At 39.2% G+C, this 22,133-nt stretch overlaps 3 protein-coding genes across 7 annotated transcripts; 2 read left to right on the top strand and 1 right to left on the bottom strand.

The window, feature by feature from the left end:
• Window positions 1-76: 76 nt before the first annotated feature.
• tmem238b (transmembrane protein 238b) lies at window positions 77-1,203 on the bottom strand. 2 transcript variants are annotated; one of them, XM_042490941.2, is made up of 2 exons: window positions 1,070-1,203; window positions 77-707 (listed from the first exon to the last, which is right to left on the bottom strand). In XM_042490941.2, the coding sequence occupies exon 2, from the start codon at window positions 703-705 to the stop codon at window positions 379-381; it is 327 nt and encodes a 108-aa protein (XP_042346875.1). In that variant the 5' UTR covers window positions 706-707; window positions 1,070-1,203; the 3' UTR covers window positions 77-378. The 2 variants fall into 2 exon arrangements, with proteins under 2 accessions (XP_042346875.1, XP_042346873.1); XM_042490939.2 differs by having other exon boundaries at window positions 77-712; window positions 1,070-1,202.
• An 880-nt stretch (window positions 1,204-2,083) lies between these two features.
• ccdc106a (coiled-coil domain containing 106a) lies at window positions 2,084-8,558 on the top strand. Its single transcript, XM_042490829.2, has 8 exons — window positions 2,084-2,237; window positions 2,764-2,833; window positions 2,922-3,020; window positions 3,112-3,333; window positions 3,475-3,531; window positions 4,552-4,833; window positions 4,956-5,123; window positions 6,120-8,558. Exons 2-8 carry the CDS (start codon window positions 2,764-2,766, stop codon window positions 6,434-6,436), a joined length of 1,215 nt encoding a protein of 404 aa, XP_042346763.2. The 5' UTR covers window positions 2,084-2,237; the 3' UTR covers window positions 6,437-8,558.
• A 1,326-nt stretch (window positions 8,559-9,884) lies between these two features.
• Window positions 9,885-21,745, top strand: u2af2a (U2 small nuclear RNA auxiliary factor 2a). 4 transcript variants are annotated; one of them, XM_042489887.2, is made up of 12 exons: window positions 9,885-10,521; window positions 11,932-12,073; window positions 16,094-16,129; window positions 16,437-16,543; window positions 16,715-16,866; window positions 17,547-17,663; window positions 17,756-17,912; window positions 18,036-18,115; window positions 18,489-18,611; window positions 18,730-18,816; window positions 19,683-19,931; window positions 21,334-21,745. In XM_042489887.2, exons 1-12 carry the CDS (start codon window positions 10,473-10,475, stop codon window positions 21,466-21,468), a joined length of 1,434 nt encoding a protein of 477 aa, XP_042345821.1. In that variant the 5' UTR covers window positions 9,885-10,472; the 3' UTR covers window positions 21,469-21,745. The 4 variants fall into 4 exon arrangements, with proteins under 4 accessions (XP_042345821.1, XP_042345823.1, XP_042345822.1 ...); XM_042489888.2 differs by having other exon boundaries at window positions 9,886-10,521; window positions 17,756-17,894; window positions 21,334-21,744; XM_042489889.2 differs by lacking the exon at window positions 16,094-16,129 and having other exon boundaries at window positions 21,334-21,744.
• Window positions 21,746-22,133: the final 388 nt, after the last annotated feature.

Below are 22,133 nucleotides of genomic sequence, written 5' to 3' on the forward strand. Positions count from 1 at the left end.
TTCTGACACCAAGAGTTTAAAAAAAAAATAAAAATCTCGAGTGTGCAACACAGCAAAGAGGATAGAGACAAAATAATACAGCAGATAAATCTTTTTAATATTCATATGTTGGGATATGATAATGCTTTTTACATTACAAACCTGATTGTAGTCCACATACAACTTCTTAAGTAGAGAGGATACAAATTCTCCTAGTTTTATTTTTCGAAAAGATAAATCACAGTGAGAACTTTATTCCCATGTGAACCATGTGTTTGTTAATTCAGTGATGACAACCAGCAATGACACTCCTTTGCCTCAGGCAGTTTGGCCAGCTGCCTGGTTCAGGACAGCCCTTCATGTAACAGTCAGTCAGTCTGTATCTTTGGACTCCTCTTCCTATGTGGGGCTGCTGTGAGTCCTGGGGATGCGTATCCTGCGGCTCAGGGAGCGGGCGAGACGATCCATAGCTCCAAAAGTTTTTCCCAGCTCCTTTTTGGAGGTCAGACCCTCAATGTTGCCACTGTACCACATGACCCAGCCTGCCAGGGAGAACAGCACCAGCAGGGCTCCTGAGTACACCAGCAGATCCCCAAAGTCTCGGCCTTGGATCTCAAGAGGGGCAAAGACCCCCAGCAGCAGGGATATCACACCCAGCAGGTCCATGAGCACAGCAAACACCAGGGCCAGTTTACAGTGGGACAACCCATCATATTTAGGTGCCATGACTGCACTAGGAAAGAGAGTGAAGGGTGAAATGCTTTTTCTTTAGGACGTTTCCTCAACACAATAAAAAGAAAGACAATTATTCTAAACTCAATCATTTACCAACTAATAGGTTAGAAAAACAATATTTCCCATCAACGTCTATAAGACACAGTTATTTTAAAATAACAGCAACTTGAAAAGTACATTTAAAGTTTACAAGACTGTACTCTGTTTTAAACTGGTCCCGCATTTACAAGCAAAACAGGTGCCACACCTGTTCCGCGCGTTTCAACAGACTTCTTTTAAATGCAGACTAACTACGCGGCAGCAAAGTCTACATTATTACAAATATATATACGGCAAAATAAAAAAACAAACTTACCGTTACGTTACTATGTATATTAAATTCAAACGTCACATAAGAAATCGTCCCTTTTTCCGGATCAACTCCAGAAAGCGAGCAACCGACACTGAAACCTGACACCTCCTCACCTGCTCCACCGGTAAGTCGACCATATGGTGTCGACACTGAAAAATGTTTGTGCACATTTTGTCTCAGAATTTAGCCCAAGACCTATATTATAATTTTCCATTAAATCAACAAAATTGCTCCAGACTATGAAACTTTATTGTACAAAACATCGTTTTTACATTCATTATTTATTGGCTACAACGTTACATATCTTAAGTAAAATTTGATTTGAATATCCTTTCTTTTACTGCACAAAAACATTATATCTTTCTTATACAATGTTACATATTTAAAGAAAAAAAAAATCTTGAAAATCTAACTTGACTTCACACAAAATTCATTTTTATATCCACTATTCATATAACTAAGTATTTTAGGCAAAAACGCTCCTATGTAACTTTACTGCACACAAAATCTTTTTTTTACATCCATTATTCATATAAAATTACATATTTTAAGTGAAGTTGCTCCCACATATATAACTTTGTAACATATGTATTTTTGATTCATTATGTACATAACATAAATAGAAAATAATGCTTCTAAATATCTAACACACAATTTACATAGTATTTATATAACGTTGCATATTTTTTTGTATGAAAGTATAGAACTGCACTAAAAATTATATGTTTTTTTTTACATTCGTTATTTATATAACGTTTCAAATCAAAAGAAAAAAACCCTCCTGAATGTATAACCTGAATGCACACAAAATTATTCTTTTTGCATCCATTATTTACATAATTACATAATGCTAACGTCAAATTCTCCTGAATATGTAACTTAACTGCACACAAATTATTATTATTATTTTATTATTATTATTATTATTATTATTATTGTTGTCGTTTTAAAAGACTCGTTGCTTTAAATTCAGTCTCACACTTTACAAACAAAGCCCCATCCGGTAACTTTATTACTTCCGGAAATGACGCAGGACAGCGTTGAAAAAATAAAACATCGGTAATTGTTATTGTTAGCTTGTTAGCTAGCAGTCGAACTGGTGAATGGAGATATGACAGAGTAATAACGTCTTATTACATGTGCGCGATTAAGTTATTACAAACGTAAAGTGGTATGTACCAATTTCTGCACAATATATTGGTAGCACGGAGGTTGTATTAATGTGTGAATGACCGAATTAAACACTAAAGTGTACAGAAAGGAAGGAATTGTAATTTTATATTCGCAGCTAAATTCGTGCTAGCGTTAAGCCGGGCTAACGAAGTGCTGAGCTAACTAAACCTTAACTCGCTTCCACATTGTGAGCACATTACCTGGCTGCTAAACGTGTGTTTGTGTAGCACATCCAGTTTAAAGGGTTTGGGTTATGCGTGCATGATCAGGGAAGTATTTAATAAAATTAGCGTTGGTTTGTTTGATGTCAGGGCTTGCAAAAAAAAAAACAAAAAACACGTCAGAGCACATAATGAGAGCTTGCAACGTTATTTTGTGTAAATAAATGTGATCACAAGCACTGTATTACTGCATCGAAGTATTTTTTTGTGTTGTATAAGTGTGAAATGTCCCCGAGAGTTTTTTTGAGGTGACAAATAAACTAATAAACATTTCTTTCACGTTGTCTGCTGATTCGTTATGAGATGGAGGACGGAAACAGGACTGATGCTGCTTCCACATCCAAGAGTCACGCAGGCTCACTCCACCTGCAGAGTAAGGTCTTAAAACTGCAAATAAATATTAGTCTCAAGCATTTAGGTAATGCATTTAATACATACTGTGCACATTTCTTCCTTCTCAGCTCCCAAAAACGAGGACACCTATGAAATTGCTATCCCCTATGAGGAGAGCAACTTTGAGCAGCAAGGATTTTTCAACCAGAGCGATCAGAATTTTGATGGTGAATGTCCGAATCATACCTGAAAGTTCACTCTCTCTCTCAATTCATATGATAATTTCATTTCCTAAACTATCCTGTTTGTCCTCCTCAGAGTCGCCCCCATCTGCTGGCCCGTCTCCTGTAAACAACTCATACATGGTGATCACCAACCTGCGGACGCAGCTACAGATCTCTCTGGAGAAAAATTCTTGGCTGCAGAAAAGAATTGAAGATTTGGAAGAGGAGAGGGACTTCCTTCGTTGCCAGCTGGACCGCTTCATCTTCTCCACGAAGAGCCAGGGACAGGAGCAGAGTCAGAGCCAGTACAGTAACGGTAAGAACAGGAGACAGGTGTGAGATGATTACCTGTTTGACAAGGATTTGTGGAAAAAAATGGATCAGGAGCAGAACTTTTGCAAGGAAAGTTTCAAAGGATGGATAACAAATTCTTACCTTGTGGTATTTGTCTTTGTAGGTTATGAATCCAGACGATTCAACTGGAGGGTAAGAAGAGAGGAAGATCGTCCTGTTGGTAAAACAAAGATTTATGCACTTAACTGACAAGTTTAAAGTGGTTATGTGTAGATGTGGTGAGATAGATTTGAGCTAAAAGGATAACTAAGATATTTTTCAACCTGGACCCTTCTTTCCCATGTTTTTGTGTCGAAGTGACGAATAGGAAGAAACATTTTTGAAATCAGTCCAGTATTTAGCAACAGGGCTGCAGTCTGCAGGCTGTAATGTCTGAGGCATTTGGGGCAACTATGCACCGTCAGTGTGCATCCACTAAAAGTGCTTGTTTTGACACTGACAGGTTCGGATAGTAATTTTAAGTGTCGAACAACATCATGAAGGATCTTTGCAGAGATGGACCTCTTTGAGTAGGATCGTTTCTGTCGGAGCAGAAACACCCCCTAAAATTGCTAAACTACCAGGTTCCATTTAAAATAACAGTAATATTATCTTTGTGAAACACCTAATTCAACAGAATAAAACAAAGAAAAGCCATCTTGGTCCATCTTTCCACTGTTAGTTATCTCTAGGTTGGTTGAGTTAAACCCTAAATTCACTCAGTTAGGTGTAAGAATATGCTGCTGGCTCTATACACGCTAAAATATCTGTTTATTAAAATGGATTCTGGTGGGTTTTGTGACAGTGATTTCAGCGCTGTTTCTGTTTAAATAAAAAGGATCTTACTCTTTAACAAAAAGGTCGACCTCTGGAGGGTGTTTTTTCTGTCAGGCACAGAAAATAACAATCGGACCCTGTCAGGTGCAAAAACAAGCCCTTTTGGTGGACGTAAACTGACAGTACATAATTGCCCAATGTGGTTACTTTGCAGCCTGTTTGGACTGCCTGCTGCAGCCCTGTCTCTTTATACTGGACAGTTTAAAAAATGGTTGTTCCTATTAGTCTCTTAACACAAAAACATAGGAAAATAGGGTCCATACTGAAAATACCAAAGTAACCCTTTAAGTGTAGCATTTTCATTGTTTAATATATAACATATACTGTATGTATTCTCACTTATGCTGCTTCCCTCTTTTCATAGAGCAACAGAAGTCGGAGTCGCAGCATTTCCCCTCACGTCAGTTTATCCAACGAAGGCCTGGCCCTCCAACCATGGTGCCTTCCAAAAACAATGTGTCCAATCCTCTAACCAATCAGCTTGCATCTATTAATGCTTTGTTTAACTCTACACAATCCCAAGCCCTCTTGCAAGGCCATAGCCATAATACTCCCAATACCACTGCCAGCGGGAGCAGCAGCAACAGCAACAGTGCCACAAGGTCATCAATGAATGAAATGAGTGGACATAGCAACATAGGTCCAGGTAATGGCACAGCATCCCATCACCTTACATGACCTGATTATTGAGAGGGAAAATGTTGCCTGTGGCTTTTATCTTGTGGGTTTTGTGAAGTTTTTAGTTTTTATTTTTTATGTCCTTGTCAGATTCACTTTCACTCTTGGGAGAATCTGATGAGTACTTGGAGCAGGACGGCTTTCTTGAGGAGGAGGAAATGATATCAGGGGAAGATGTGATGCAGGATACCATCAACAGCAACAGACACCAGCTAAAGAGAAGGCGGGTCTTCCGAGCACCTAGAGAGCGGCAGAGAGGTAAGGGACGGATCCTGAAATTCTTCTCACATAAGTTTCAATGGGTTTTCACAGACATACAGTATAAATAGAGGAGTGCAGCAACATCGACTCTTGGTAGAAAGCTGTTTGTATGCATCCACAATCAGTCACAGTCACATTTTTTTTTGACGTTTCACTGAGTTCTGAGCTTATCTATTTTATAAAGTAGCATTTTAACTGCATTTCTAAAAAAAACCCTTTGTTTCCAAGAGCACTCTTTGAAATTAATTTATTTTTGCCATTTACTGAAACCAGACACACTGCCCATTCCTAAACCCTTTAAAACCTGGACTGACACCAGTTTTCTTGTGCTGCGTTCAAAGGCCTTGTTTAAGCTATTTGACCTACAATTTGGTTTAAAAGAAGAGGATTATTAGAAAATTATCATGAAATTAAAAAAAAAAAAATCAGAAAATTGTATTTTATAATTTTAACAATTATTTATTTGAAATATTGTTACAGAAAAATGTTACAGAATACTATGTTACTATGTTACAGAAAAAATATGAATAAATATATAAAATTAACATCTTTTTTCAGCACTTATTGTATTTTTTTTAATTTTTTATTTAATCAGTCATATTTTAATTTTTTTACTTTTTTTTTTGCTTATTTTTGGGTCATGTCTTGTTTAGTTGCTCGTTGCCCTCTCCCAGTACTTTTGAAAGAAATCAGAGCCATTTGCTCAGGTTTTAAAGCGTTGAATATTGAATCATAAACCTTTTGCCTAATCTTTAAATCACAAATAAACTCCTTCAGTGTTTGAATTCCTCTTTTTAATTCTTTCTTATACCATAACTTTCAATATTTCTAGTTTAAATTGTGCTATTGGATCCATAAAATGTCTCAAAGCCCCTATCAAACATTTGTCTTCCTAATCATCAATTGCTTAATCAGCACTCAATCAGCGTTTCAGTATCATTACTTACCAAAAATCTGCTGGAGCTAACTCTCTTTTACATTCTTCTTCTTCAGTGAAAGATGCTGCTGGAGTGCTGTTTCGCTACAAGAAGATCCTGCTTACATACCAGCGTCTGAAAAATATGTCCAAAGCCTTCCAAATCCACGGTGTGGACCGCAACACGGTGGCTTCCACCACACCCATCGCTGAGCTGCTACTGGTGGCCCCAGAGAAGGTGGCAGAGGTGGGCGAGTTCGACCCATCCAAGGAGAAGCTGCTGGACTACGCCCGGCGCTGCTACACTGCCCTGGATGAGGAGACACTTAGCAGGGTGCAGGCCCTGAAGAAGAATAACCTGCTCCTGCCCATCTCCTACAGGTTTAGACACTGAGGACAGGAGGACAGAGGAATGGGACGTCTCTCTGGAAAACAGTGGAACTGACGGTTCGGTATTCAGCTCACCTCCCAGCACAGAGACATCTGGAGGCTTGAGGAATTATATCTCAGCGTCCCGGGTATGGCCAAGTAAACTGCGGCTGAGATCCTTGATTTCCAGACAGACACTTTTCACATCTCACTTTTATTATCAATAGGATGTCAGTTTCTTTGACAAATCCATCACCATCGTTCCAAGAACACTGAGGACGTGGGAGTGTCTGCTGCAGCCGGAAAAGGGAAAAAAACATGATTCTCAGTGCTATAAGAGCAAACATGACACGTCTGTGAGCTTTAGTGAGTAAGAATGTGTCTTTACTATTGTGATTATAGAGGAGATTCTTCAGCTCTTCAGTGAGTGTAAACCAATTTAACTCGTTCATGTTTTAGCCTCAGTGTCTGCAGACACACAGACTTTTTCTTTCCTGCACATCGGGGTCGGCTTGTGGTTAGTCGCTCATTAAATGATTATCTCGATTGTTTCAGTTCCTGACATTTCAAATATTTCTTAAGTATAGCAATTTTTATCACTTTATTTGTGTGCAATTTTGACACAGTTCTAAAAATATGGTAGCGTTCAATCACAATGTCTTTGTATTTTAAAATCATATTGCACTTAATAGATTTTATAGAGTTATACTGTACTTTTAAAAAAAACCTGGTCATTTCATCGTGTTTAAATTGTTCTGTTATTTTATTGTATTTTTTATTTTTGGCATTGTCATTATATCATCAACCATTTTCACTTGCCTTAATGCGTCTTTTGCAATTTCCTCGTGTGAAACAAGCAACCGCTTTGGTCCACTTTCAGTCCCTGAGCACCCTGAGGAGAAGAGCTCTTTATCAGACAAACCTGTTTTGACTTTCGGCCTTCATCAAAGTCATGAAGGCCACAAGCCAAAACACGTGAGTCTAATAAAGTTGTTCTCAAAACTACAAGTGTTGCTGGAGCTCTTTGACCTCTTCAAGACTTTCTTCCTTCTCCATGCACCTTTGAAGTTGGTGAAGTTGTGCCAGAAACCCTCACTCTGCTTCCACCCTGAGGAGAAGGACACATGCGAACATGAACTGACTATAGAAAAGATTAGTCCAGTGTTATGTGGTGCAGATGCATTTTTGTCAGAGACATACTTCTTGCATCATGTTTCACTTGTTTTTAGTTAAAAATCAAAGACAGATGCGTATAGTATGTTGGTGATATTGTATGTGTTTGACTCATAATGACACCTGTTGGTTTTTGGGCCCAGATTTAACAACAACACTGCTGCATTACTCTGTTATTCCACTGAGGGTTGTATTGACCCTTTTTGTAAATGATCTGCACTAAATTACATTAAATGTCACTTCTTATGCTTCTGGTACTGAGGCTCTTGCTGTAATGCTTTAGTGACAATAATACCTTTTGTAAAACACTACAGAGCATTTACTGTGCTAGCTATTTGTAACTCTTCTATTCTGTGTGAAAACTGTGGGCATTAATCACACAAACGAGTCTACAGCGTGAGTTACAGCAAAAGCAACTAGCTCGTGCCTACAGAGGATCTGTTATTGCTTCCCAGAGCTCCGCTACAAATGCATGAAAATAGCTATTTGACGGTCTGCAGTTTATAGAAGTCAAAATTCAGAATTCTCAAAGCAGCAGACATGTTGGTTATATTGTACGATAATGTGTCATGTTTAAAGAGATCTCATTTTAAAACAGATCAGGTAACGGTCAAATACAGTGACCGTTGGCTTTAAATTTCCTTAAAATGTTCTTGTCTTAAAGGTTATGTCATGTTCATTGTCTGGTTGTTTGTATGGCTTAAAAGCATGCAGTGCACAGTGTTGTGCAGCTGCCAAGGAGATGTGCAAAATCACACCAGGGTAGAGTGTTTTAAACAATAATCTATCTCATTTTTGTGTCTCATGTTTATGTATACTGCGTGAAACAATGCCTGTCATTCACCAAATGTACAGTAAGGCACTATTCTCATTAAGGCCTTTATTACAAAAATGTAGATTTATTAATCTGTGACCTCCAACATCACTTACTGAAAAATGCTAATTATTGGGGATTAAATTGCTACCAATTTTTATATCTTTTGGTCTGTTTGTGGGCAAGTGTGGCAGATAGAACCCCACCAATTACATATACAAAGAAATATGTGTAAAATTGATTTTGTTTTCTCTTTTGAGCATCAGAAACTGGGCGACCACATTATGCAGTAAACAGTGTTTTGGCCAAAACAAAATATGGCTTTCCTTTGAACACTTTATTTTGAAATTCTGTTCTCAAGCTGAGACGATGTAGTCAGAATTTGGAGGAAGATGCCAAATATGATCTTTATGACATAAGGGACTTTATTTTTTAGAGGAGTGGGGTGTCTGGGTTTTGACCCTCTCCAAAATTACAAATATTTCTCCTTGAACTTGCCCGTATGACTTAGGAAAAATGCTTGACCCTCTCTATCATGAATTAGTTATTAGATTTTGAAAACTTCTACTTTGATGTTTGAAAGTGATAAGACAAAACCCTGAAGTTAGGAAAAATCTTAGTTTTTCACTCATGTTGTACATACTGGTTAGTTGGTGCAAACATTTATTTTTGACAAAATTTTAAATGAGATGTAGAATGTTGTTTGATTGTTGTTTTGATGAAATATCCCTATGTTAAGCTTGGATTTGGTGATGTTTTTGTCTTTAGGAAGCATTCATCCCATAAAATGTGTTCAAGGACCTTTGCAAATTATTAAATTTAATGGTAATTTTTGCTTGTACAGTTTCTGGCTATGATAAATTGTGTAATTTTTGCAATTTTAAAAGTTGGGAAAAAAATAAATAGATACAAAATACAGCCATTTAAAGTTGAATGCTCCTCATCTAAGCCACAATAAAAAAAAAACTTAATTCCAAAAAAAACTTTACATGCTGGTATGGACATATATATATATATATATATATATATACATATATATATAGGATCAGGAGTGCATAAAACAGCATCAAAACAGAGCTTGTTTATCAAAAAATGTGCAAGTGGAGGATCCCCTGCACCCCTTGACAAGCCCCTTATGTCCTAAAATCCTTGAAATATCCTAAAATCATAGAAACGTCCTTACATCGGAGAAATGTCCTAAAATCCCAGAAACTTCCTAGAATCACAGAAATGTCCTAAAATCCTGGACAAATCTATGGAGTTGTTGCAGCTGGCCTCCTATTATTTTGCAAAAATGTCCCCTAAGCAAAGCAGAATGAGTATCCCCGATATAAAGAAAAGTCCCACCCCAACCGCTCTCATATTCTGATAAGTAAAGCAGGGTCTCTGGGGGAGAGGCAAAAGTGAAAATCTGAATTTATCTTCTGAGGGACCCTGAAGGATTGAGTGTTTAATCCGGTTTGATCGGAGGCGTCTCTTTCAGTCACCGGAAACTTGTCATTCATCAACTTCCGGTGTCACGGGGTACCTGGGAGACGGAGCAAAAAAGCGGGCATACCGAAATCTATATTGTTTTCGCACGCCTTTAAACAATTAAAAGCGTACGCATTTGACTGATATAGTCAAACAATTGCGCCTCGTGGACGATTGACCCCCGGGGGTTGCATCTGTGTTGGAAACGAGTCTCATTCATCCGTCTTTCGTGCAAGCTAGCAGGCTAACTAGCTAACGAGCTCCCACACTGGTGTCTGGAGCAGCGGGCCTTTTCTTCTGGACTTTGCTACAAGCTAGTTAGCTAACATTAGCAGGCTAACCCATGCGAACACGTTTTCTTTCTCAATGATTCTGTCTGTTACGTTGTAAATAAATACCACACCGCTGATGTGTGTGCTGGTTTACTAATTTTTGGTAGTTCTTGTGTGAAGTAGGCTACTAGGTGAGGCAAACTTAGTCGAACTACATCGGCGAGGCGCTTTCTTTTAAAAGTGTTGTTCACTTTGTTGCTAGCTTAAGCTAGCCACCGCCAACTGAACAACGCAGTCGCTGAAAGCGTAGCAGCCCTCAAACCACAGAGATGTCGGACTTCGACGAATTCGAGAGGCAGCTCTCTGAAAACAAACAAGGTAAATAGTCCGCCTGCACATCAGAGATGTGAAATGGCGGTGATATAACGTTTAATTGTAATTTCTGCTATCGGTTCAGCTTACTGTGGATATGTCTATTTACTGGATCATTGTAAGCTAAATTGTTAGCCCACACTCTCGAACCATTTGAGATGTGGTGTAGTTTTACTTTTGACTTTCGGGCAGTCTTGTCGGACCGATTATGATTTATAGTATCTGAATATCGGTTGCAGGCGTTGCTATGTTAAGGTAACATTGTTTCTCTAAGACAGGGGCGGTCTATATCTTGGTAATCCAACTGCCCGTACCAGCTGACTGAATGACTGGGGCAGCTAGCATGCATTATTTGCAGCTGTTGCGTCCGATGAACATTTCCATTGCTATTTACTTGTTATTGCTTTCAGCTTTCTCTCACCCAGCCAGTAACGTGGCCAACCAGAGCCTTTACCCATATCCCTAATTAAGCTCTCTTTAACCCAGATTTACATGGACAGTTAATACACTGCTCCTTGGTTGTGCTCTACATTAGCCCATGAGCTGGCCAAATTGGCACGTTGAACCAAAAGTTCAAACTATACGCATATTTTTTGTTTAGTTTTCATTCTAAACAGATTAGACACATCATTAGATTGACTGGTAACTATTTTTTCATCAATGCACTACCGTGAAAGCTGGACTCTTGCACAAAAAGTGTCATCACATAGTCCACCAATTTTACAGTGACCATGGTTGCGCTGATGCCTTTGTCCTGCCTGATGCCGACTGTATAAACGCGATTATTATTGTCACATACATACACTGTAATGCATCCATGAAACATGCATATCATCATAAACTACTTTTATGGATATTCATATCTTTACTATAGTTGTTGTAGTCATCATTATTGTTGTTGCTGTGCACCTCTCTCTCCCTCCCTCTCTTCCTCTCTCTCTCTTTCCTATGTATCATTTTGTTATATTGATTACTGTAATTGTATTGCTCTGTAAACACTACATTTGTTGCACTGTCTGTCCGTTCTGGAAGAGGGTTCCCTCCTCAGTTACCCCTCTATCATTTTTTCCCTGATTAAGTTTTTTTCTCCAGTTTCCTTATCAGCTTTGAGGGTCCATGGACAAAGGGATGCTGTATACTTTAAAGCCCATTAAGCCAAACGGTGATTTGTGATATCGAGCTTTGTAAATAAAACTGAACATTAACAACATTTAAAATGGGCAGTCATACTGAACAGTGTTGCTCATGGCATGTCTTATCTATCTAAGATCAGATAATATGAGAGTCCTTGTCTGTATGCTATGACAGATATAAGTATCTGTAACATACTATGTTTTCTTTGTTCCACAGACTGACTAGCTGTTTATTACATCGTAGAAACAGTTCTGTCATTTAATAAGCACTTTATTTCTGCAGCTGAAAGGGACAAAGAGAACCGCCACCACCGCCGGTCCTCCTCCCGCAGCCGCAGCAGAGAGAGGAAAAGGAGAAGCAGAGACAGGGATAGACGCAGCAGGGACCGCCGTGGGGACAGTAAGGAGCGCAGACACAGACGCAGGTGAGAACTTTTTATGTACCTACACCTGGACCAAAAAATGTAATCTAATCATGTACCCCTGCACCTCCATTATGTCGTCCCTGTAAATACAGATGGGTAAAATGTTTTTGACCATATTCATTTAAAGAATCTTTTGTTTCGAGGTTATTTCACAGTTTTACAGATACACACAAGCATGCACACACTTTTTGGAGTTTGGCATCACTCAGAGTGTGCACACAGACATGTGTTGTTGCCACACCAGCGTGTCGTCTCCACACACTCAACTTGGTCTTGGCTTCTAACCAGTTGCCTACTGTATCGTACATGGCTGCAAAGTCCAAATTCAAGCATATGTTAACAAACTTAAGTCATGTCCTCGCCAGCATGCTCCTGTCATCCTTTTGAAATTTGGGGTGTTGATCTTGTAGCAGCAACACTGGCAGATTCCAGTCTTGGCCACAGTGTAAATTCAGAAAGCTTGACAGGTGTCTGCAGCAAGTAGCGGCTGTAAAGTGAAGCTGTGGATCACAGTGATTGGTTTAGACTGACTTAAGATGAGCTGGTTGGCCTCCACTGAAAATGGTCTGCACTTAAGCTTCTGAATTATTAATATTAGTTCACTAACAGATTGACTGTCATACAGTCTATTTTGGATGATGTTATTTTTATGTTCTTTATCCCTAAGCTTTTTGTCACAGGTGCTAATGACATTGTAGTAATTTTGCCTCAAGCTTATGGGACAAGCTCTTTAATACATAAAGCAACAGCTGCTGCTTTGTATTTTTGATAATTTACCGCAAAGCTTCAAGACTAACTATAAATGATTTTATGAAGAATTTCAGATCCACCCCAGAACCATGAATCACAAATACTGGTATTAATAGATCTTCTGTGACAAGAATTACTTTGTGATTTGGCTCATTTGCATACTCACTCTGGTGTCGCATTACATCAGATGTCTTTGTCACATGCAGCGTGTGTGATTCTCTCATCATGATGAGCCTGAGCTGCTTTGTTTGATGGAATCTGTTTATAGTACAGTGGATAAGCTCCCAAAATTGTGAAAATTGTAAGCTTTTTAAGAAATGCATGACATTTCTAACATAGTTAGGGCATACCATAATGTTTATTTTCAGCTGTGGAGGGAAGTCAGATTTGACCTCTGGGCACTGTGAGAGGTCACATCCAAGATGGCCACCAGTCCTTGCCATCTGATGTTCAAACATGTTTAATTTTAGAACCAAACAGTGCAGAAAAACAATAGAGATGTCATTTCCAATGAAACTGGGGATGCCCATTCATTTGGTTACACTTTTGAGATCACCAGAATTCTGCTAGAATAGCTGTTTATCATTTTAGATTTAGATTTAGATTTTAGAGTTTTGATGTGAGTGTTGGAGATATCAGCCGTAGAGATGTCTGACTTCTCTCAAATATAATGGAACTAATTAGTAATTGGCTTATGGCTTTTACAACCCCAGAAGAAATACATTTCAAAAACTCAATGGCAATGTCCACTCCGAGAAATCATGACCCAGTTACACAAGACAATCCACAGACATGGTTGTGGGCGCTATCATGCAGGAACTAACTAAGCCCACCAACTGCATCAACACGCAGATGGAAGCGTGCATCGAGTCACGGATGAGACGCTGGTGCTCGCGACAGAGCGAGATGTAAACATTGATGTCGTCCTCATCGACTGAGCTGTAACCTTAGCTAGCTCAGTGGTGCGGTATGCTTGCCATAGATGCATGCTTCCTTCTGCACAGTGATATGCAGAAATTACAGAAAGAAAAAAAATCCTCCATGAAACTGCTCACAACAAGGTCTGTCAATTATCCAGAGTAAACAGGTCATAGTGTCTGCTTCTTTAAGAATGACATTTCTGACAACTCACACCAAAATTTTACACTGATGAACAGCAACACAGGTAAAAGAAAGGTTATGTGTTTTTGATTTGGTGGTGGTCTGTCCCTTTAGCTGTAATGATGATAATGATAACAATGATCATGGTGATCACAATCGAACAGTCCAGGACTAAAGCACTGTGCAGTGCACTTAAGTGGAGCTTTGACACACTTACAAGTCAAGTCAATTTTATTTATAGAGCCCATTATCACAAAACATGGTTTGCCTCAGAGGGCTTTAAAGTGTACGACATCCCTCTGCCCTTAGAGCCTCACATCACCTAATTGCACCGTCCAATGTATGTATCCTTTCTTGCAGTGACAGTGGATTAATTCTTGACATGATTTTAATGTTTAAGGGGAAGTGATCCAAAGCTTCAGGCTCATAAGGATAATAGCATATAATACCTTTATTTATAATTATATTATTCCTAATACCCATCCGTAAAGTATGATAGACTACTTTCCAAATGTTAACAACATTTTAGACTTATTGAACACATACAAACAACTGGAACAACAATATTGGCTATAATCACAAAAATGTCATGCCTAATCAAACTATAAATCGCAAAACACGTGAAAATTGGGTTTCAAGAAACATTTAAGTTTCACTAAGACATACCTGTGCACTTACCACGGACATAAAGGTCCTGTTAGTGGGTTTTTTTGTGCAGTGAAAATGAGGCTGTATAGGACCTTTTTTTATTTTTATTTTGCGTGTTACCATTACCATTATGGGGCGGCTTTGGCTCAGGAGGTAGAGTGGGTTGTCCACTTATCAACCAGTGCATGCTGTCATCGAGTTTAATATGATGTCTGGGTCTTTTGGCTAGCTTTAAAACTGGACCTGCTACAGAAGGTTTTATTTGCCAACTTTAGTTTGCCTAACTTCCCTCCACATCTGAAAATAAACATCATGGTATGCCCTAACTATTTTTACTGCTTTTTTCAAAAAGTGCACAATTATTGTGGTTATCTGTTGCACTATTTAGGCTTGTGGCTATAGGGACATTTTCAAATGGGTGCAAGTTCTTCCTAGAACGCTGCCAAAACCTCTGACAACACCTACCAATGTGACAATACTGGCTGTTGTCAGGGAAACATGTTGGACACAAAACACCTGTTTGTATTTTTGGAGATGATTAAAATTGTTGAAAATGATGTATTTTTAAAAATATGCTTTCAGTAAACCTGGTATCGGTCAGTGTTGGTCAGATGGCTAACACTGACCGATAATAAAAAAATATGGACTTTTATAAAGCTTGGTCTTGTTGGCTGTGAATGTGACCTTTGGCCTCTCTGTAGCTCCACGTTTCCCAGTGCTAATTTAACCCTATGAAACCTGAGCAAATTGGCTTGAAATCATGGGAATACAGCAGTGAGCAATTTAAGAAATGGTATGGAGATTAAAATGTAAAAAGTATATTCCCTGACAATAAAAAAGAAGAACAATTAGAAAACAAACAAACAAGCAAAAGTGCTAAAAAGTAAATCAAATGTAATAACATGTATTTTTTTTATAACATCATTTTAAAGATAAAATTATCTATATAGTTATCTCAACATTACCTCCCTCTCTTAATCAGTTTTAGGTAATTTTCTTGTAGTTTTTTACTTCTATGTTGAATTTTGTGGGACATTTCTTGTCAAATTGCTCACGGCTGCCCCCCACTTTTCTAATCTTTTCTAAAGAAATCAAACCACTTTTTCAGGTTTCAGAGGTTTAAATGCTTTTGAATGATGTCTGACTGCAGGAAAAGAAAATAGATGTCGGTCCAGGTTTCAAAGGGTTAATACAAGTTACTGGAGGTCACTCAGTGTGAGCAGATGCAAAATTTGACCCCTCTCTTTTGCCGCTGCTGTGTGTTTCTGAGGATATAATTTCTGCTTTTGTGACATCATTAGTTGTTCACAAAAAGCATTGCATGTCAGCTGTGAGGCTCACTGAATGCTCCGTTTGTCGTCTGAACTTCAACTGATTTTGCGCCTTGATCGCCAAGGCCGGTGAGCTGTAGTACCTAGTGAGGCTCATAGAAATGCAGGTTCTCATTATGTGAAGTAGAAATGTTGGTGAATGTCATGAGTGATTTCAGAGAAATGTGAAACCCTTCCAATGTCATTTCAGCTCACCATCCAGCTACCCCCAGGACAATGCTGGAAGGTAATACAGAAAACTAACACAAAGCTGGTTTGCAACAACTGCAATTTAATGACCTGCCTCTGATTCTTTGTGGCATTGGCCCATTGTGTAAATATCTGCCTGGATGGGGTATTCTGTCCCTTTTATTCCCTTTCCCATCATGTTTACACATTTCTGATTAATGCAGTGGCCCCAAAAGTTACTGGATGTTGTCGTATACTTTTTGAAGACATGATCTGATCTAATATTTTACTGCAGAGCTAACGAGAAGAAATATAATTATATGTTGTCGGTTCTGCTGTTATCTCACCCTCTGTTCCTCCAACAGCCGTTCTCCACACCGCGAGAAGAAGAAGAACAAGGTGAAGAAGTACTGGGATGTCCCTCCGCCTGGTTTTGAACACATCACTCCAATGCAGTACAAAGCCATGCAAGGTAACCATCCCAGTTCTCTTTTTGTGTTTGATGCATTTTTTTTAAAAAAAAGCTTCCTAGATGTCACCTTACTCCAGCACATCATTAATATGCGTATCATGCTATTGTTCGATAAGAACGAAAAATGTAATTAGACTGATGAATGAATCCGTCTTTGACTTTGCTCTCCAGCTGCGGGACAGATCCCGGCCACAGCCCTCCTGCCAACCATGACTCCAGATGGCCTGGCTGTTACTCCCACCCCTGTCCCTGTAGTGGGCAGCCAGATGACCCGGCAGGCTCGCCGGCTCTACGTGGGCAACATCCCCTTTGGTATCACAGAGGTGAGAAACACGACTGCGGATCCTTAAAAAGCCTCAGAAGGCATTTAAACAATTAATCTAAAAATAAGGCCTTAATGGGTATTTAAATGTCTTAAATCAATGTGTTAAAAGTCTTAAAAATGCTAAAACATTGGAGTAGGATTGCTGACGCCTTAGTTGTTTGTTTTTTTTTTATTTTTTTTATTTTTTTTTTTAATAATTTACCAAATGCATCTCACATTAATGTCACAGATCAGGATAGCAGAACCACCAGCACTCATATTTTGTTCGTGGTTGGAACGCTCAGAGCAGAGGAACCACCATCTGCGTTACTCTGCAAATTCAACAAAAAAATGTCTTTTTAAACCAAGACTTTGCAACATGGGTCAGATCTTTAAAAGGCAACGCATACAAGGCTCGGTGTACTTCAAGCAAAAAGCTTTTCAAACTTGCCACGATGGGAATCAAAAACGTCAACAACCGCTAGGTGTTTCCCCCAAAAATTGTGGGGTTTTTTGTCTTCAGTTGTCTTCAGTCTGTTGTAAATTGTCTTAATTTTCAGAGCGGCATTAAAAGGTCTTAAATAGTCTTAAAGTTGTAGGAACCTGGAGTTTTTGGGATTCCACCTCAGTGTTTTTTTTTTTTTATTATTTCATTATAATTTAATAACTGTGTTTCTTCATTCCCTCTCTTCTTTGTAGGAGTCCATGATGGACTTCTTCAATGCCCAGATGCGTTTGGGTGGTCTTACTCAGGCCCCTGGAAACCCTGTCCTTGCAGTACAGATCAACCAGGATAAGAATTTTGCCTTCCTTGAGGTGAGATAATATCCCGTAAACATCTCATTTGTTCTCCTCGGATTTAATCCGGCAATTTAGAATTTAATCACCTCTAATTTGTCTGTGTTTAGTTTCGTTCAGTTGACGAAACAACACAGGCAATGGCCTTTGATGGCATCATCTTTCAAGGCCAGAGTCTCAAGATTCGTCGTCCCCACGATTACCAGCCCCTGCCTGGCATGAGCGAGAACCCCAGTGTCTATGTGCCTGGTACACAGCCAATTAATGGTTTTTAACCCTAAGTACTTGTGGCATAATTCATGAGTATTCAAAAATTAATACATCACAGGAGCTTGCTCTCTGTGCTTGTCTGTTTGTGTTGTCTTACTGTTGTCCTCATGTCTCCTGCAGGTGTTGTGTCCACAGTGGTACCAGACTCAGCTCACAAGCTCTTCATTGGCGGCTTGCCCAACTACCTGAACGATGACCAGGTCAGTACTTCTGCATGAAAAAGCTTTGCCTCCAAACTAGGCGACAGCTAATGTGCCACGCTCTGTCCGTACAGCACATTTATATTTCATCCAGTCAGGAAGTTCTTAGTGCTCCAGATGACCTTTTCTGCTGCTTCCTCTTTGTTGAATGCTCTGTTTTTATAAAATTGTACACGTTTACACTTCAAATATTAGTGTTTTTTTTTTATTTATTTGTTTTAATTTCACCATTATTGAAACATTTATCAAAGCGACAGTTAAAACATTGAAGGAGAAATTGTTTTAGTTTCGTTCACATGATAGAAAAGTTGGAGTCAGTGGAGCTTTTTGAAAACCGCTGAACTTAAAGTGACTCTTGTCCTCTGTGTCTCAGGTGAAGGAGCTATTGACGTCATTTGGCCCCCTGAAGGCCTTCAACCTGGTGAAGGACAGTGCTACAGGCTTATCTAAAGGATATGCCTTTTGTGAATACGTTGATGTCAACCTTAATGACCAGGTAACATGCTGGAAAATTATAAATACACTCTGTCCAAATACTACTTTATCATTTCAAGCCTCCACAGTTGTATGGGGGGTTTGGAAAGCATAATTCATAAACCTTGATATTGTTACAGGCTATTGCTGGACTGAATGGCATGCAGCTGGGAGACAAGAAGCTCCTGGTGCAGAGAGCCAGTGTGGGATCCAAGAACGCCACTCTGGTGAGTGTGCAAAGGCTGGACAGATGACAGCAGGGTGGTGGGAGGCTGGATGCTCTTTTGGAGTTGCTAAAATGGATAAAGACACATTGCTGATGAAATCTACTGTACAAATATATCTGCCACACTCTCAGACACACAGCTGACAAGTGCAAGTGTTTAACTTTTCCTGTTAAGTTAACTTGTTTGCAAAGTAGTCCGAGAAAATATCTTGCATACACATCAGATATTGATTACTATGAAACTTGTCCTGTTTAAGCTTCTTGCACATTGAATTTTAACACACTGCTCGTGGATTTTAAACTTGTAACCACTTGCTTTACAGTAGGCAACTACAGCGCACCAACTATTTCTAACATTCATCATTTATGATTAATTATGTGTATAATGGCAGTGCAGAAAGCAATGTAGTGCCAGTGAAAATACTCATTTATGTATTTTCAGGTGATGAGACATGTGGTGCACTATATTCACCTACTGTGAACTGTCGGTAAATTACAGATTACGGCCAAATAATCACAACAGCATAGGGCTGGATTTAAAATGTGGGTTTTTAATGTTTGGTTTACTTAACTCACCAATAAAAAGTATTTCCACACTTTAAGTAGTACCTAGGGTTAAGTAAAACAAAAATATATAGAGGTCAGTGAGGAGATGTTTTGTAATTAATGTGAACCAACACTGTAAGTTTTTTTTTTTTTTTTTTATAAAAGTGGCAGCACCAGTCAGCAGATAAATATGACATATCTTGTTTTTCACCTCCGTTAGGTCTACATTGTAGGACATTGAAGAAGTCGCAATGCTCGGAGTACTTTGTTATCTAAAATATGCCGCTGACCCTGTTCCAACCTTTCTGCCTGTCTTTGCAGACAAGTATAAATCAGACCCCGGTGACGCTGCAGGTGCCAGGTCTGAACAGCTCCGTGACTCAAATGGGTGGCCTGCCCACTGAGGTGCTGTGTCTGATGAACATGGTGGCCCCGGAGGAGCTGCTGGATGATGAAGAATATGAGGAGATTGTGGAGGACGTCAGGGACGAGTGCAGCAAGTACGGCCAAGTTAAGAGCATTGAGATACCTCGACCTGTGGACGGCCTTGAGGTGCCTGGGACCGGCAAGGTAGGAACAGCTATATTTGATTCGATAATCCATAATTGGATTTGTCTTGAATTAGATAGCAAAAAAAAAAGATGATATATATATCACTGGTCTCAAACTATTGTACATATGCCACTGGTGACACGCTGTCTCCCTCTAGTGGTTTAAGGCGAAATCTCTGAAATATATTAAAAAAAAAATTAGATTATTTTTCAAATATGTAACACTAACAAAACACTGTATACAAAACCCATCTAAATTATATATACTATATCTAATGTAAAATAAATTTTCCTCAATACTATTTTCAGTATTAGCATTCAAACATAGTAACGTTCATGAACGTCATGCTCACACATGTCCATGATTAGTTTTGAGTTAAACTGATGGTAAGAGAGAAAACCGACAGAAAAAATGAATGGTTTAAAATCACTGCAGTCGTGGCTGCAAACTGAAGCGGACGACGCTGAATTTTGCCTGCTAGCAGCGAATGGTGTAAAACAAGAGTGATTTGAGTTAACTCGATAAAACACTTCTCAGGGAGTGTGTTCACACAGCATTTTTCGTAAACGGGAAAGTCGTGGCAGGGAGGTGGGGAGCCCTTCATCCCAGCGCATATTTTATGAAGCGCTTGAATGAAGTGACATTTCAGGAACATTCGTCGTCCTGCTGATCTGTTCCCACGCTTACCTGTCCTTGTGATTTGTGAGCGACGTATCGTACAGTAACTGAAGGAGATGTCACCTGCGCCTTTCTGAAAAGCTCAGACGTCCAACTAGAAGTTCACGGAGCGTCGGTGCGCAAAACAGCCGGAGCACTCTTTAAAAAAAGATGCGAAGATTTCTCGAGGCATACGCTCCGTTTTCATCAGTAACATTTTAAAAAGGCGTTGAACACAGGACGTTACAAACCTGCCTCCTGATTGAGCCGTCTGCAGCTAAACTAGGTATGTCTGACACCGCTGTGTGTTTAAGTTAATCAAATGGTGGCACTTATAAAGCGTAATAATTTCTGAGATAGTACACGGTGTAAAAAGTTAGATAGCTTCTGTTAAATGATGATACTAGGGTTGCAACAGCGTGTGATTTTAATTGTATGATAACTTCAGATAATATCACTGTAGGGTTTAAAACTGTTATCAGTTTCAGTGACCTTTCAAATTAATGTTTTTTTTTTAACAAATGTTTTATTAAAACTTAAACTGGAAACCAGTTTTTCAAACAGAAGTATGTGTAAAAAATCTTTTTGAAAACAAATGTAACAAACACAAATGTAACAGTTTCAGTACTGTAGAAAAGCAGATGTATGATAACTGTTGATGTTCATATATTCATATGTTTAAGATACACCTTGAAACCAATGTACCTCAAGGTGATAGTCTATCAGTTGTTATTGTAATGGTTATTTTTTCCTTTTTTTCTAGATTTTTGTGGAGTTCATGTCCGTTTTTGACTCCCAGAAGGCCATGCAGGGGCTGACAGGAAGGAAGTTTGCCAACAGGGTGGTGGTGACCAAATACTGCGATCCAGACGCTTATCACCGCCGGGACTTCTGGTAGAGGAGGTCGAAAACAAGAGGGGATGGGGTGGGGAGGGAACATGTTTTGCCCATTTCCAAATCAGCCCCCTGATTAAATTGGCCAAACAACATTTCAGGTAGATCTTGGAGTATTAACCACCTGACAAATAGCTTCGGTGATATCCCATTTATAATTTGAGATCTACTTGAAACGTCCAGAGGTTAAAAAAAAAAATTCAGAATTGGAAAAGGAGAAAAGGGGCAGGGTTTATATTCAGTCCATAACAGTGGGGGGGGCTATGTTTGGGTGGTGAGGGTGTAGCTGGGTGGGTGGGGGGGGGGCGAAGATTTTTGAGAAATGTGTGTAATAATAGGTCCAGGATGGGGTTAACAATTTTTATACTTTGTGAGACAGGGATGTCATTTTGGGTGGGAGGGGGGTGCCACACTTTAAGGTTTGTATTTAAATGGAGGTAGCCTGTTTTAAGTACATTAGGAAGGAGGTGCAGTTGGGAACTAACTGGACTTATGTGATGGGAAAGGGGGGACAGAGAAAACAGGAGTGTTTATTTGTGAGAGGGAGATGTGAGGGAGATGGAGAGGAAGATGAGGGCATTTTTTTGTTTGATCATCTAGTCTAGATATTCAGTAGCTGTAACATCAACTTCCGTTTTGCCACCATCATTAGAAAGGTGAAAGGAGACT

Source organism: Plectropomus leopardus, chromosome 11 (assembly GCF_026936395.1).
Source record: "Plectropomus leopardus strain MGB_pleo_1.0 chromosome 11, ASM2693639v1, whole genome shotgun sequence".
NCBI classification, from domain to species: Eukaryota; Metazoa; Chordata; class Actinopteri; order Perciformes; family Serranidae; genus Plectropomus; species Plectropomus leopardus.

Excerpts from the sequence above, each read along its gene's own strand:
- u2af2a (XM_042489887.2), top strand. The coding sequence starts at position 10,473 with ATGTCGGACTTCGACGAATTCGAGAGGCAGCTCTCTGAAAACAAACAA. Across the intron at positions 16,867-17,546 it reads TCCCCTTTGGTATCACAGAG|GAGTCCATGATGGACTTCTT; the intron begins GTGAGAAACACG and ends TCTTCTTTGTAG. Across the intron at positions 17,913-18,035 it reads TGGTACACAGCCAATTAATG|GTGTTGTGTCCACAGTGGTA; the intron begins GTTTTTAACCCT and ends TGTCTCCTGCAG.
- tmem238b (XM_042490941.2), bottom strand. The coding sequence starts at position 705 with ATGGCACCTAAATATGATGGGTTGTCCCACTGTAAACTGGCCCTGGTG.
- ccdc106a (XM_042490829.2), top strand. The coding sequence starts at position 2,764 with ATGGAGGACGGAAACAGGACTGATGCTGCTTCCACATCCAAGAGTCAC. Across the intron at positions 3,532-4,551 it reads AGAGGAAGATCGTCCTGTTG|AGCAACAGAAGTCGGAGTCG; the intron begins GTAAAACAAAGA and ends CTCTTTTCATAG. Across the intron at positions 4,834-4,955 it reads ACATAGCAACATAGGTCCAG|ATTCACTTTCACTCTTGGGA; the intron begins GTAATGGCACAG and ends TGTCCTTGTCAG.